At 37.9% G+C, this 14974-nt stretch overlaps 4 protein-coding genes and 1 long non-coding RNA gene across 7 annotated transcripts; 4 read left to right on the plus strand and 1 right to left on the minus strand.

Annotated features, from left to right (window-relative positions):
* Nucleotides 1–267: 267 nt before the first annotated feature.
* On the minus strand, nt 268–1333 carry LOC120016634. Its single transcript, XM_038869493.1, has 3 exons — nt 913–1333; nt 782–826; nt 268–683 (listed from the first exon to the last, which is right to left on the minus strand). Exons 1-3 carry the CDS (start codon nt 1199–1201, stop codon nt 541–543), a joined length of 477 nt encoding a protein of 158 aa, XP_038725421.1. The 5' UTR covers nt 1202–1333; the 3' UTR covers nt 268–540.
* Nucleotides 1334–1669: 336 nt separating this feature from the next.
* On the plus strand, nt 1670–5312 carry LOC120016633. The gene is made up of 2 exons (XM_038869491.1): nt 1670–1968; nt 4460–5312. Exons 1-2 carry the CDS (start codon nt 1838–1840, stop codon nt 4920–4922), a joined length of 594 nt encoding a protein of 197 aa, XP_038725419.1. The 5' UTR covers nt 1670–1837; the 3' UTR covers nt 4923–5312.
* On the plus strand, nt 2269–4453 carry LOC120016635. The gene is made up of 3 exons (XR_005472013.1): nt 2269–2377; nt 2546–2642; nt 3779–4453. It is a non-coding gene; the product is annotated as an uncharacterized LOC120016635 (long non-coding RNA).
* A 201-nt stretch (nt 5313–5513) lies between the features above and the next one.
* Nucleotides 5514–9865, plus strand: LOC120016632 (NADPH:adrenodoxin oxidoreductase, mitochondrial-like). Of its 2 annotated transcripts, none has more exons than XM_038869490.1 (13): nt 5514–5693; nt 5779–5883; nt 5981–6094; nt 6210–6263; nt 6419–6535; nt 6723–6832; nt 6951–7024; nt 7273–7334; nt 7592–7790; nt 8145–8205; nt 8551–8618; nt 9120–9272; nt 9391–9555. In XM_038869490.1, exons 1-13 carry the CDS (start codon nt 5571–5573, stop codon nt 9414–9416), a joined length of 1266 nt encoding a protein of 421 aa, XP_038725418.1. In that variant the 5' UTR covers nt 5514–5570; the 3' UTR covers nt 9417–9555. The 2 variants fall into 2 exon arrangements, with proteins under 2 accessions (XP_038725418.1, XP_038725417.1); XM_038869489.1 differs by having other exon boundaries at nt 5521–5693; nt 9120–9265; nt 9391–9865.
* A 452-nt stretch (nt 9866–10317) lies between these two features.
* On the plus strand, nt 10318–14303 carry LOC120017163 (DNA-directed RNA polymerases II and IV subunit 5A-like). Of its 2 annotated transcripts, none has more exons than XM_038870280.1 (5): nt 10318–10456; nt 11092–11299; nt 12112–12291; nt 12561–12674; nt 13900–14303. In XM_038870280.1, the coding sequence occupies exons 2-5, from the start codon at nt 11099–11101 to the stop codon at nt 14023–14025; spliced, it is 621 nt and encodes a 206-aa protein (XP_038726208.1). In that variant the 5' UTR covers nt 10318–10456; nt 11092–11098; the 3' UTR covers nt 14026–14303. The 2 variants fall into 2 exon arrangements, with proteins under 2 accessions (XP_038726208.1, XP_038726209.1); XM_038870281.1 differs by having other exon boundaries at nt 12561–12652; nt 13900–14117.
* The last annotated feature ends 671 nt before the right edge of the window (nt 14304–14974 follow it).

The following is a 14974-nucleotide window of genomic DNA, read 5'->3' on the forward strand; positions in this document are numbered from 1 at the left end:
TGGTTTGCCTTTTAGTTTTTACACGAGAGCATGGCATCACGGAAGGAGCGTGTAATTAGAGTGAGGGGATTGCAGTGGTGGACCAGGTAACAATGAAGGTGAGAGAGAACCTGATACCTTCAGTACCACAAACAATACAGCTGGCGTCCTCACTCGGAACACGAGGTCCAGTAACGGTCGGAATAAGCCAGCTGGTTTCCACAGACAGCTTATGTTAAGCTTATTTTACACACAACCACTAACTTGAGCCTCCATTAAGGCGCATCGTAGCGTTCATAGGAGATATTCATAGTATTACCTACTATCTTCCAATTTCAAAATTAAAAAAAAACAAAAAACAACTCTCTCTAGTCTCTACACAGCATGAATGGGAATTACAGATAAACCAAACAAAGCGATGAAGACGACGACGTACTTCACAAAGCAACAATACGCATGCAATTTGAATGTACACGTGCGAAAAAAAATGAGAGGAGATGATAAACACACGCGCCGGTAGGAGAAGTAGCTTTTGAGAGGATAGAAACCGAGGACAACGGCCTAGAAATCGGCGATTTTCCGGTGCAAGCGATATGTCGGAGTCCGTTTGCTGGCATCTTGTAAGTTCCGGAGACTTCGAATCGCCAAAACATCGCTTCGCCGGAGATCAGTAAAGCGGTGGATATTGCTAATTTCGGTCGAATCTACAAATTACGGAGCAACGAAACAACACTAAGCAATAAAAAACAACTCTCAGAAAAATAAGAGACAAAACGAATCTGAAATTTAAACGGCATTATACCTATATGCTTCGAGGAGGGATGAAATCCGTTGAACTGAGCCAAATCTGGAAGGAAAATGAAAAGGCATTCAGTGACGAGAGAATACGGCCAATTAATTCTCAAGGCTTGTGAAAGCGAGATGTACACTAACCTGACGGAGCGGGAGTGTGAGAGAACAGGTAGAGGACGAGGAAGCAGAAAAGAGTGAGAACAGGTATGAGGTGGACGAGTTTCTCAGGTTTTGGAGGCGGTGATTGAGGCGATGTTGAGAATCGGCGAGGTTTTGCAGCTTTGCGTTCTTCGACGACGTCATTGTCGGTGAGCACTATTGGAGATGGCAAGTCTTTGCGCTTCAGGTCTTCGTTTAAGAGAGTGTCAGTTTTAGCTCCTCCATGACTGTGGAGCTTGGTGACTGGTGAGCCCAAAGACTGTCTCTGCATCGGCGTAGGCTCTGGAGAGTACGTCGGAGAGGGGGAGAGAGAAAGAGAGAGAGAGTATACACTATAAAGTTTGGTTAAAAACTCTGGGTTTTCTTTTTTTTAATAGGAGAGACGAGAGTTGTTTTTTATTTTTTTGTGCAGGAAAACGAGAGTTTTTTTTTTTTTTTGTTTCGTTTTGTTAGTTATTTTAATATTTTACAATTTTTACCCGTTTTCTTAATAGTTTGTTTTCTAAATAATTTTTTGAAAAGTCGGTGATGGTATTGATTTCGGTGCCCCTGTGGATCCCATGCACTTCAAGTAAAGGTTGGAGCAAGTTGGGTTCAGTATTTCAGACAAGCCAGCTAAGTCAAAGTGGTCCTGGGCTTTGAAGCCCATCTCTGGCCCCAATTAAAAAGCTCTAGCCCATACTTTGAAGATGCTGATAGATCCTTTCAACCCATAATTATAACCTGGAACCGAGCCCTAGAGACTGGGCTTACGATTGAACCTGGGATCGGTGACCCTCGCAATTGAAATTTCTGGCGGCTTGAAGGATGTCATTGTCGCTTGCAAGAGGGGAAATCGGCACAGAGGGATGAAAATACAATAATCAAAGCCCGGAAAGAGGAAGAAAGTTCTAGAGTGAGATAGAGAATGGTGCTATGGGAGATTACATTGGCAACTGCGTACTTCTTGGGGATTCAACGGACTTACAAACTCGCTTTGAGGATCCAACGCCGCGTTATAACCCCTAAACACCCCAAGACCCGTCAGTTTGTTCAAAGGTACTCTTTCTTTTGTGTTTCGGAATGATATTGATAAGCGTAGAAGGTTTTGCTGTAGCTTTGCTTGTTTTGTCTATTTTGCTTCATTTATGGGTATCTTTTATCTAATGATGGAATTACCGTACTGCATGGTTCATACTGTCTGTTTTATTGTTCTTCAATTTTTGTGTGTCAGAATCTGCAATTTGGATTGATTGTAATTTTTCTTTGTTCTTGTGATGTTGTATAGTTGCGTTAGGCTTACTATATATTTAGGGTGACTATGGAATGGCTTATTGTAGCTTCATATCACATATAGCTGTTGAAAATGAAGAGACTCTTACAATTTTTAACTTCTTGGTGGGTGCTGATTCTGCATTTCACTCGCATTTCTTCACTGACCAATGGAGAGGCTTAGATTCTTAAACATGTAGGTTCCTTTTCTGTGCACCTTTTTGGTTCCTTTTCATTTTGTTGGATTGGTTAGTGTCATGTTCTGAATTATTTTATTGTAAATGTCAGAAATGTGATGTCTATGATTGGGACTTTACTTGTGTAGTCACGATATTCTTACCACTTACTTTTTCGCTCTATTGAGGTTGTTGGCAGTTCATGGCTTATTCTGTTATGCTGGCCAGGTGCCTTTGGTTCTAGTTTAAGCATCGCCAATTAAGCCCTTCAACGAATGTGTTCAAGTAATTGACCGTTTTCATTCTAATACACTCTTGAAGATTTGTTACTTGTCAGTGATCCGGTTATAGACTGCCTTCTGCTTCAGGGCCTTTCTTTGACTTTTTTGGGAAAACGAAACCGAAGCTAATGGCTAGTGTGGTTTCTCTTATGGAATATTAGTTGGGTTTCTGTTTCTTTGAACTTCAATGGTTGGAAGATTTACTTTTCACACTCAATTTTTTCTGCATACTCATCATTCTTGTTTGTGAATTTTCTTTATATGCTTCAATTCTTCTATAGCAAGAAGTTTATCTTCTTCAGTGTTTCTAATCAATATGACTATCTCTTGTTCAACGCATCATTCATTTAAATTTTTATCTAAAACCATCTCATATAGATTGTGCATATGCAGACATAGAGGTCACCAAGAATTGTGTTCACTCTTGCCAGTGGTGTACAATATCTGGATTGCCATATGCATCAATCGCCTCTTAATGACGAGAGTCATTAATAATATTTATTTAGCCTCCCGGCAGTTTTCAAGAGTGGGATACTCTATGTCGAGTGAAGAAAATGCATGTTCAGTTCATCGATTTGTTTTGATGGGCTATTAAATAGTGATTTACTTTAGATGAATACAAACGTAGCATGTGCTAATGCTGGAACCTGCTTTCTGAGCTTAAGAGGTTCATATTTTGAAACTATGGTAAATTTGTCAAATGAGAGTAATCTACCTTCGCCTGGGAATACAGTTTTTAGACCTATGCAGATTGTTTAACTTCATACAAACTCCGGTTGAGGCTCCTGCACCTGTTCCTCTTGTTGGCTAAGGAACACTGAATAGAAGTCTCTTGTGACCAGTTAAGCATTGTGATCACTCAATTGACCCACCTGACATTCAAGATTGCGTAATTAAGATATGTGGACTTAAAAATAGATATGTTTGCTTCCCTGGAGAATTGAGATGCAATAAATATGTGCGCCAAATTTAACAAATTCGATGTTTCTCTGTCTGCTCATACAGTGATTGTGTCAGGCTACATATCAGTGCATCTTTCAGAACAGTTAATCAGTTTTCAACCTTAGTCCCACCATCGTCTAGTCATTGAATAGGACAAGGTTAAATATTTGCTTGATTTTTCTTTTGTATCCGCTGCAGCGCAATACACAAGGAATCTTTCTTATGCACAAAAAATCTGTTTCTTTTTTACCTGAATGTGTCATCATTGGTTACTCACCAATGTGGGTCCAATGAGGCACAACTTTGGAGAGGTTCCACTTCCTCACAAACGTGTCATCGTTGGATTGCATCATAATTTTGCAATCCCTTCTGCTTTTCTACACCATTTGGAATGATATCCTAACCGTTGATCTTCACTTACAAATCAGGTAAAATGTAGTGGTAACTTTTTTTTCCTGGTAATTTTTATTTTCTGAGATAAGTTGGTTTCATATGTTCTTTTGAATATTGCAATGTTCCTTTTTATCACACATAGCATGTGGGATGGTCATAGTTGAGAGCATGGTAATGAACCAACTTGATTGCGTCACTCCAAGTTCAGTCAAGACTTGTATTATTTGCATCTGGATAGTTGTTGTTAGTTTAGATGATATCGCTGCGTAGATTGGAAGAAATCAGATTTATTGCACTCACTGGATTGAAGTAGCGATTATGTTTTCTTGTGTTCTTTGGATTAATCAGAACTACAGATGTTGCCTGATGCTTGCTGAAAAACAAAAGGCATCTCTGGTTAGGGCCCCTTCTTTGAAACTACAATTATTGCTATAATCAGTATTTAACTTATTTCTTTCCCTTCTTTTACATTTATCCCCTTTGCAGGCGCATACGTGCGATTTTTGATGTAGCTGTTAGTGTTCACCAGAACATACAACAGAGAGACATAGAGGTTGGCCGAAATCTCGGTAATTGGATTCTGCGATGGCTTGACCGAATGAAACCATCTGCTGAGATCCGTGGTCCTATGAAAGCCATTGATGGAAACTGGAATGTAACCATGACAAAGCAGGCAACAAACCCCTTACAGGTGAAAAGTAATGGGGGCAGCCAAACATCTAGCAAAGGCAACTCTGGTAGGCATCTATTTGCATCATCGGCCAATCTGTTTGCTAAACCCTTTCCTACCATTTCAATGATGATTAGACGTCCATGGCCTGCCGGAAATATGAACCATTTTCGGCACTTCTCCGCATGGGAACCTGACATGCTGAAGTCAAACTATGGAAGACAAGGATCTGAGGGAGTTTTCCGCGAGGACATAATGCAGTGGATGCTGCGGAATTGATAGTACCTGTTCCTATTTCTGGTGGAGAATTACTGGACTCAGAATGAAACCATGGAAAGATGGTATGGGATAAGACTTTAAGGATGTTTCAAAAACTGATGGCGGAAAGTTTTGAATTCCTTTCGCGTTTCTTTCTTCCTAAAATAATGATTTATGCAGCAGTTTCTTTTGGGCTCTGTATATCGTTTTCTACTCATCTTGGGAGGATTTTTCAGAAGACAGTAGTTTTTCAATGTTGCAGGCTAACAAAGTTGGCAGGTTATGTACTGTCGATCATTCAGGGGAGTTATGGCATTTCACAAGCGAGATCAATTATTTGTTTTGATATTGTGTAACCATTACTTCCTAACGTTTATGACAATGAAATATTCCGCTCTCTTATGGCCTGTCCATTTCCTGTCTCTTTATTTTCACTCTCCACATGATTTTACATCTGTTCATAAACAATTTGAATTGGGCCATTTCTTTTCTATAATTGGGCCTACTACCATGTGATCCATACGTCCATACGAGGTTGGGCCGAAGATGTTCGTGTTCTAAGTAACCGAGCTTATTCATATCTAAACTCTAAACTCTGAAGTGTATAACCCTATTCTCCTGGTGTCTTCCCTGCCGTTACCCAGTAAACTCTCAAGAACCCGAACAATAATGGCAATCTATCCAGCAATTGGAAGGAAATGGTTATCGAGAAGCTTGTCGACTCTCTTGTCTAATCCCTTACGCGTTTGCGTAGTTGGAACCGGACCTGCTGGCTTCTACACGGCCGAGAAGGTAACGCGAACTCATACACATCCTGAAGTATGCATTGGTTCTGGTTGATGTTGACGTTGTGTTTACTTTTCGATTGTTATTTCAGATGTTGAAGGCTCATCAAGAAGCCGAAGTTGATATCATCGATCGGTTGCCGACACCGTTTGGATTAGTTCGTTCCGGCGTAGCACCGGATCATCCGGAGACGAAGGTGAGATTTTTTTACGCGACGATTCTTATTAGTTCGTTTTATTTCGAACGATGAAAGTCCTTAATTGAGCTTACTTTTACCAGAAAACTTGCAACAGATTGTTATTAACCAATTTTCACGGGTTGCCAAACATGAACGATGCTCATTCTTTGGAAATGTAACTCTCGGATCTTCTGTATCCCTGTGGGAGCTCCGTGAGCTTTACAATGTGGTAAGATGTTGATCTTGTTGTTCATATGAGCTGAACATGGTATTTACATTGCTTGTGTAGACATGTCTTTTATGTTTCATATACTTATTCATTTATTTAATATGGAATTGAGCAGGTTGTGCTTGCCTATGGTGCAGAAAGTGACAGATTTCTTGGCATTCCAGGAGAAGTATGTCCAATGAAGAAAGCATTATTTCAAATTATATACTGATATATGAGTAATTTAAGACTTTCTGTATTTGATGGTATGCAATGCAGTGATGACGAATGTATTGATAGATTGTATTCTCGTGGTTTATCCTTTCACTTGATTTCTTTTTGCAGGATCTGAAAGGCATATACTCTGCTAGAGAATTTGTGTGGTGGTACAATGGGCACCCAGACTGCAGGAACCTATATCCTGACTTGAAGAGCACTGATTCAGCTGTAATTGTTGGTCAGGTATTTTATATATTGTAGTTTACTATCTAGCCATATTAATGGTAGAATCGTTAGTGTTACAAAGTTGCTGGAATTACTAGAGTTAGTTGTCTTTAGAGCTATATTTCCCATTTTCTTTGCACCCTTGTTGAGTGATGTACTTCCTTAGTGTGTATCATAGATAAATGAACATCTGCCTGATTTTCAGGGCAATGTAGCTCTTGATGTTGCTCGTATCCTTTTACGACCAACTGCAGAGTTGGCAACAACTGATATTTCCAGCCATGCTTTGACTGCTCTAGAGGAGAGCTCTATAAGGTATCTTGGCCAACCGTTCTGAGTAGATGGATCTATGACTAGTTTATCGTGTTTTTCATAGTTAGTCTTTCTTTGGATGAATTGTTTTCATACTCAATGTTACAAATAAATTATTCAGGAAAGTGTATCTGGTTGGAAGGCGTGGTCCAGTCCAAGCAGCATTTACCACAAAAGAGCTCCGTGAAATTCTTGGTAATTCCTGGCATCCTTTAGTCATGTATACTAATATTCATGTGTTTTCATTTTAACTGAAACTACTTTATATACGCAAACCACATTCAGTTATCTTTCTTTAATGTCAAGTAAACCCTAATTCTTTTATCATATAAAGTACTCAGAGCTGTGTTTTGTTGTCATATCACTTGAAGAACATTGTTGTTATCTCATAGGAAGACATCCAATAATTTGGTAATTACAGAAGACTTGGAATCTAATTGCAGGTATTAAAAACTTACATATTGGCATACAAGGAGCTGATTTACATAGAACCCCAGCAGATGAGGTATGGAAATTTCCACATTTCTTATTGTCTCCTTATAATAGTCAATGCATGTGATGGTATTTTTCATATGGAACGATTTTGTTGTATTTTGCCATGCGGAAATCTTTGAACTTCTTGGTTTTCCTGGCTACCTTTTGGACTTGCAAGAATGCCATGGATACATACCGGCACTTGTTATGAATTTGTTTCTATTTCTTCCTTTTTTAGTGTCTAGTCTTTCTATTGATGTGTCTTGTATCATGCTGTTATTTGCAAAGGAAGAACTGAATAACAATCGAATTCAGAAGCGAGTTTATGAGCTTCTCTCTAAAGCAGCCTCCTCAGGATCTTCCCAGCCTAATCCATGTCAACGCGAACTTCACTTTGTTTTCTTCAGTAAACCTGATAGGTTTCTTGAATCAGATGATAGTAGTGGACATGTTGCTGGTGTGCATTTGGAGAAGACTGTTCTCGAAGGTACTTTTTCCTTCTGGAGTTATTTGTTCCACATAAACATACATGCCACTTTTTCATCCTGGGCATATTTTCTTTGGATGTTGATGTCGTGCAATGCATAGCGCAACAGATGCTGTCCATAAGAGCATTACAGAAGTTAGTTGATTGTATTGATTCATCGCCCAATTGGCAAAATGCTGAGGATAAACAGGAATAAGACAATAGATTTCATCCAATTCTAGTGTTACAAATTACAACTTGGCATTTTTGGGGGTCATACAAAGGATCCATCACAAAGCATTTCATAATGGAATGTAATGATATCATGACCATATGATGTCCAGTTGCTAACATGTGTTGCTTCACAATTTGCAGGTGTAAGCCCTGGGAAACGGATTGCTGTGGGTACCGGCCAATTTGAAGATCGACCCTGTGGGTAATAATTTTGGATATCATACTTTGACTATTAAATATTACACCCAATAAGATGTCAGCCTTGTAACTAGTTCTTTGATGGGGCCTGCCTGATTGTTACTGTTACAACCCTATGGGATTGGGAGGAATGTGGTTCCCTTGTCATTGTTGACATGATTGATGATCTCAAGCCTGGATGATGGATGGAATTAAACAATCTTTGAGTCAGAATTCCCTTGGGAAGAAAACATGAAGTTTTGGTGAAGAATCTGATGGGAGCATGCATGTCGTTTACTCGGTTATTTATTCAACATAACAAGGATTAGGTGTTGACTGCACCATGACAATGTGTCTTTTCTCGTTGCAGGATGGTGCTGAAGAGTATTGGCTACAAATCAGTGCCTGTTGATGGTTTACCATTTGATCATCAGAAAGGTAAATTGAAAGACTGACTCGGCCAATATGCTTGAATTACGTATCCCGTTTATTGTATTGAAAATCTATTTTTCTATGTGAAACTGATGAATATGCTTTTAGCTTAGTGAAATGTTGGCCATACGTTTCAAAGTGTGCATTCAATTTAACTTTTGTTGTTTATAAATTCAACATGTATAAAAAGACCCAAGATAAAATCTCAAGCTCCAGAAAATCGGAAATATTTTGATTTTTCTTGATCTGCATCCCTTTCCTGCTTCATAGCATTTAAAGCTTTGTGCCCCTGTGAATTCTTCTGCTGGACCTGCGGTTCTTTTTGTAGTATGTATGTAGAGGTTTTAGCTCCCTTCTTTCATCTCCTAAATATTTCCAAATTTGGTTGTTTAAAGAATTAAAAGGAGATTCAGAGCCATGCGACCAGTGAATAAGGATGGAAAAATTTTCTACCTACTGCTCCTACTGCTCAATATGACAATATTGATCTTGTATCTTATGTTACAGGTGTGGTTCCTAACATCAGAGGTCGAGTTTTCAGTGACATTTCAATAGATCCTGCACTGTGTGAAAACGGATTGTACGTTTGCGGCTGGTTGAAGAGAGGGCCTACTGGGATTATTGCGACAAACCACTACTGTGCTGAAGAAACTGTATGTGGTATTCTCTTGCATCCCACAGGCAATTGTCTGCTACAGTGTTGTTTCACAAAATTGCTATTTTTCATACGTAATGGGTTGTGGTTTTACACGTTGCTTATTGAACTTGATGACATTAGGTTGCAAGCATATTGGAAGACCTTGAACAAGGAGTAATAGGGTCCACATCTAGCTCATCAAAGCCTGGCAGAGAGGGGCTCCATCAGTTGCTTAATGATCGAAATGTTAGATTCGCAACATTCAGTGATTGGGAAAAGATCGACAATGAAGAGAAGAGGCGTGGGAGCTCGAGTAGCAAACCTAGAGAAAAGTTAATCTGCTGGGAAGAACTTCTGAAATTCGCCACTTGATGAGGATACAACTTTTCTTAGCTTATGCTATTTTAGAAGAAATGGATTCTCCAAGCAGAGCACCCGGATACTTGTTTGTTTCATGACTAGTGTCTTCATCTCCTTGTGTAATATCTTATCTATTGATATCCTTGTTAATCTATGTTTCATAGATTTTAATAATTTCAACGCTGGCATCTATGGCCTGATTTTGGCCTCTGATTTGTACTTGAAAATTAGAAAGAACATATACAGTTTCTGCTGGCGCACTCTCTTTCAGCCTCGTGGGGGAGATGGGGAGGGTTTTTGAGCGTTACATCAAGGTTTGGGAGGGCCTTAATCTGCAGCTAAAAGTTTAATTTTCATATTATTTCTTTATTATTAGGATTTTTAAGGCTTTTAAAAAGAATATATTTATTTAAGTTATTTATAGGCTTCATTGAACTTGATAAATTTGAATAAATTATTGGTTTTTTTTTAATGAATTTGACTCTTTTTTTTAAAATTCTACTGAATATTGGAACTTGAGTTCAAAGTTCGGTAAAAAAAAAAATTAGCATGAGTAAATCATCAATCTAAAGTTTTAATCTCAAAAAAACAGTTCAAAGTTCAACTTAATAATTTGTATTTATAAAAAAAAAAAAACAAAATATTAACCATACATTTTATTACTTTTAAGCATGCGACATTCATGTGTTTGGCGTGTACTAGCGGCCGTACATAGTCCGTCCTTACACTTTTTCTATATAAAATATATTACCGTAGACGACTAGCAGTAGAACTTGTTTTTCAAGTAATTCCGGTTTTTCTCTTCGTTGATTCTCTTTGGTTCTAGTCACAAGACATAGACACTGCGGTAAGTCTCCCAAATCTTTGAACGCATTGATTGTTTTAGGGTTTCACATTCTGAAAATTAAGCCCTGTAACGTACGTTTGTTTGTTTCTTCTTGGTGATTATTTTGAACCCTAATTTGTCTATTTTCGCTAGACATAACACATGTTCTATGTGCTTCTTTTGCGATTTTTGGTTTTAGTGGTCTAGTGTAAACGTGAACTTGTGTTGAGGAACTGACAGTTTTCTTAGCAACCAAACAGAGAATGTTTCAAGTTTGTACTAAATTAATTCATCTTCGTAGTGACAACTTGTGTCTATTAAGTATGATTTTTTTTTTCTATGTTGCTTAGGTTTAAACGAGGTTTATTCATGGTTTGGGCATTTTGAGTGGCATCCTCTAGTGAGAATGTTTGTGTTGGGTGATTGTATTGTTCTGTCTTTGCTTGGACACATGGGTCCCAAGTTTATGTACAGAAATTTGTGTTCAGTAATAATATGCTTTAAATATATATATTGGATTCAACTGGAACCCGTCGAGTGGTACTATAGCAGTATAATCATTTGTATGGCATAAGGAGTTGATGGGATTAGTCTATTCTATGGTATTTTATTTTTCATGAGTTTGCCTAATTGGAGAGTTTTGTCTGTAATGTCAGTGCAATTATGACTCTATCGGAAGATGAAATTAATACGCTTTCAAGAATTCGAAGAACAATCATGAAAATGCTGAAGGACCGGGGTTATCTTGTTGCAGACTTTGAGATCAACATGACAAAAGAGGAGTTCATTTCCAAGTTTGGTGAGAACGTAAAAAGGGAAGACCTTGCTTTTGCCAAAGCGAAAACAAATGACAGCTCTGATCAGGTACCTTGCATAAGTATATATAATATATATATTCACTAGTGTGCTGTGATAAGATAAACCTGCAGGTACCCTGTAATGGTTCCTTTTCTTATTTGGATTTTTTATCTTTCAGTGGCACTTGCATTGGCTGATAGGTTTTTTAATTGAGAAGCTTACTTGTTTTCGTTGTTAAATAACCTAAAAAGGTTGTGGTGTTATATTAGAGTATCTACTATATCCTTATTCTGTACTATAATAATCTCTATAAGCTTACAGAAGCGCTTTCTTTTTTTCCTTGCGCTATTGTTCTCTTAAGAGCTTCAGGAAAATTGTTTCACCGAATAACATTGGCTTAGGAAAGTGTAGGCACTGCACGATATTTTCTTGCCACTTCGCAATTTGGTAATTTGGAATGTCACTTAATGAAGGATTATTTGCCACTTTGCAATTTGGTAATTTGCTATAAAGGCTGCAGATAAATTGCTTTGATAGTTTGCTGATGGCACTATCCTTCCTTTTTCCTCGGTTGGGAGAAATATAAGCACTGTAGTTCTTGGATTTAGTAAAAGCAACGACTTATGGTGTAGGAACTGCCAGCTTATTTTTTGAATACTTTCATATCTAGATATGGTCATGCGCACATACTTTTATCAGAGCACTGGCCAGATCGGTAGTGTAGAAATGACCTTCATTTAAGTAGAACAAGAACAGCTTATTTCTCATTTACTTTTTGAACATGTATCGTTGCATGGACTGTGTAAGTGTGACACATTTATCCCTGTATCTTCTATTTCCCCCTTCTCTCCCCTCATTGTTGGCTTCTTTTGTACCAGATTCATGTTTTCTTTCCTGAGGAACCAAAGGTTGGCGTAACAATGATCAAGAATTATGCCAAACGCATTATAGAAGAGAACTTTTCCAGGGCAATCATGGTTGTTCAGCAGAAGTTGACTCAAGCAGCTGTAGAAAGTATGGACAAGTTTTCTCGAGTTCTTCACTTGGAGGTTTTCAAAGTAGGTGGTTTCTTTTATGTTGTATGGGAAACATGATGTTTAGAATGCTGCAAGCAAATGTTTATTGTTAATACTGATTTCTGTATTTTCAAAATCCAATCTTAATTTTCGCATCTATATTTCAAAACCATGTTAATAAAAAGGTTCTCCTGTTTTTATTTATGGTATTATGTTTGAGTGCAGAGACTTGTCAAAGCTTGAGTCTATTAACGTGCATTATAAGCTGCATCTAATATAACATTGATTTTCCTTTAATAAAATTGATACAGGAGTATGAGCTGCTAGTCAATGTCGCAGAACATGTTCTCGTTCCTGATCATCAGGTGCTTACAGCTGAGGAGAAGAAAACTTTGTTGGATAGGTATAATGTGAAAGAAACACAGGTCCGTGTCTGAAAATTTCATATTGCATCTTACCCAGACGCAATTTTTTCCATTTTTATTTTTCTAAAATGGCGTGATTTATGTTCCTTACTTTGATTTCAGTGCTTTACTTAAATTACAATGAAACAGTGTTGTAAGCTGATAATTAATTAGGTTTACGAAATATGTGAACTGCAACTATTTGATGCTGATTTCCATTCCGGGCAATTATTTGCTGGCGAGAAAGGACTATTTATGTCCCCATATTCCTATCAACTGGTGATTTATTGAAGATTTTTATAATTTGGAACACAGCTGAAACAAGCTATAAGTTGTGTTTTCAGGTTCTTACTAATCTATGTAGGTAATATGGCACAAGCTTGTCTTAAATCTTCTTGAATATGCATTGTGAGGTGGGTTGGCTGATGAGGTCTGAAATCTTTGCCCATGGGGCCTTGTGCATTGTGTGTTGTTTTCCTTGGTAATTTGCAGCATGTCCCTCTGCATTTCCCATCTGATTCATGTTAACATGTGCTAAGTCCTGCATTGCTTAAAAAATGGATATCTCAAGGGAAGGGCATCTTTGAGTAATACATTATTAAATCGGCTCATGCTTTACATTTGAAAACTATTAATGGAGTTAACTAATTGGCTAATCTGAAGTACTAAAGTATTCCATAAAGCTGCCATCAATAATTTATGCCCCTGGGATTGGCTGAAGAGATAGGGTATTGTCGGGCTAGATTCCAGGTTTGAATGTTAGCGGTGCAAAAGGAAAAGAACATTCATACGGATTTGTCTTAAGAGTATGACAGCATTTGATCATAGATGGAAACTCGCCAGCATGCAACTACACTTTCTCGTGGTGATTGAAATGCTGGCCTAAATGCATACCAGATTATATTGTATGATCCCTTTGGTTAGTTGCTAGAACATAATAGAACATTTATATTGCCCTATGAAAGAAATAGATGTTCAATAGGGCATTGTTTTGTTCAACCATCACATTTTCAACTTGCACCACTTCAATAGTATACTTTGTTGTTTTTTACTCTACATGCTTGGTATACCATCTGTCCAAATTCTGGCAATTTATGAACCCTTCTCACATACAAATATCTTTAATTGTTTTGACCCTTCTAATATGTATGCATATTTTAAAACTCTTAATATGCTTTTTGCTGCCTGCAATTCACGCCAATTTCTGATATTTCATTGAATGATTTACATGGTGGATGGAGTTCAGCTGCCTCGTGTTCAGGTGCGTGATCCAATTGCTCGATATTATGGGATGAAAAGAGGACAAGTCGTCAAGATCATCAGGCCAAGCGAGACTGCAGGCCAATACGTTACCTACCGATATTGTGTATGAGTACTCTTATCTGCTCTGGATTTACTAGAATCAGTTCTCGAAACCAAGCTTTACTAGAAGTGCTCTATGGAGTTCATTCCTAACAATTCCACACCCAAAAAAAAAAGAACCTCTGAATTTTGATTGGGATGTTAAACCGTTTTTATTGATGATATTTTGCTGATACTAGTTCCAGGTCCACATGCATACTTATTTCTAATATAGATCCCTTTTGAGGCATCTTTTTATATGGCATTAGCATAGATTTGGTGTTCTATGAAAATCTGGTTTTGTATCAATCTCTCTATTTCTTTATTACACTACTAGCAGCAGCATTATTGTTTTTGCTTTTTGGAACTTGGAGTACCCTAATATGCTGACGGTCGCTGCAAGCATGATTTTGATTTTTGTTGACATTATTAACTTGCAGTGAACAGAGCTTGTTGGCTGTTGCAAGATCAGAAATTTTATGTTTGATATGTTTGTGTTAATTTACTTAATGTTAATATGAATATATGATATTCTCTTCAACTAGAGCTTCCGGTCACTCTGGTGACCAGGATTTGAATCCCCTCCTCCGTTTCTAAAAAAAAAAAAAAAAAAAAGCGCTTCCTGTCAACTTGAATTCAAACCTTGGGGAGAAATAATAGAAGCCAAGGGTTTTGCATACCGTGCAAAATAATGAGCCTATGGTTCAAGTTAGCATCATATTAGAGGCCCTAAAGGTTATTACTCAACCCCCACCACCCAAAGGCTCAAACCACAAAGGTCAGGCCCATCAGGTGTACAACTGATTGGGCTTTTGATAAAATGGCCCAAACTCTTTCAAGTTGGGCACTTGGCCCTATCTCATAACACCTTGGGAGAAAATAATAATTATTAAAGTGAAAATATTTCTTGAAGACCCCCTGAAGTCCTGAAATTTTGCTGTTTTCCTGTATTATCAGGGGTCTCGATGCTACTTTTCTAC

This window comes from Tripterygium wilfordii, chromosome 15, assembly GCF_013401445.1.
Source record: "Tripterygium wilfordii isolate XIE 37 chromosome 15, ASM1340144v1, whole genome shotgun sequence".
NCBI lineage: Eukaryota > Viridiplantae > Streptophyta > Magnoliopsida > Celastrales > Celastraceae > Tripterygium > Tripterygium wilfordii.

Bases quoted from the DNA above. Each gene is read 5' to 3' on its own strand.
- LOC120016633 (XM_038869491.1), top strand. From the start codon at position 1,838: ATGGTGCTATGGGAGATTACATTGGCAACTGCGTACTTCTTGGGGATT. The intron at 1,969-4,459 runs GTACTCTTTCTT...TCCCCTTTGCAG, and splicing joins ACCCGTCAGTTTGTTCAAAG to GCGCATACGTGCGATTTTTG.
- LOC120016632 (XM_038869489.1), top strand. From the start codon at position 5,571: ATGGCAATCTATCCAGCAATTGGAAGGAAATGGTTATCGAGAAGCTTG. The intron at 5,884-5,980 runs GTGAGATTTTTT...AACTTGCAACAG, and splicing joins CGGATCATCCGGAGACGAAG to ATTGTTATTAACCAATTTTC. The intron at 7,025-7,272 runs GTAATTCCTGGC...ATCTAATTGCAG, and splicing joins AGAGCTCCGTGAAATTCTTG to GTATTAAAAACTTACATATT.
- LOC120017163 (XM_038870280.1), top strand. From the start codon at position 11,099: ATGACTCTATCGGAAGATGAAATTAATACGCTTTCAAGAATTCGAAGA. The intron at 12,292-12,560 runs GTAGGTGGTTTC...AAATTGATACAG, and splicing joins TTCACTTGGAGGTTTTCAAA to GAGTATGAGCTGCTAGTCAA. The intron at 12,675-13,899 runs GTCCGTGTCTGA...GATGGAGTTCAG, and splicing joins ATAATGTGAAAGAAACACAG to CTGCCTCGTGTTCAGGTGCG.
- LOC120016634 (XM_038869493.1), bottom strand. From the start codon at position 1,201: ATGCAGAGACAGTCTTTGGGCTCACCAGTCACCAAGCTCCACAGTCAT. The intron at 827-912 runs GTTAGTGTACAT...TTTTCCTTCCAG, and splicing joins TCACACTCCCGCTCCGTCAG to ATTTGGCTCAGTTCAACGGA. The intron at 684-781 runs GTATAATGCCGT...CGTAATTTGTAG, and splicing joins TCCCTCCTCGAAGCATATAG to ATTCGACCGAAATTAGCAAT.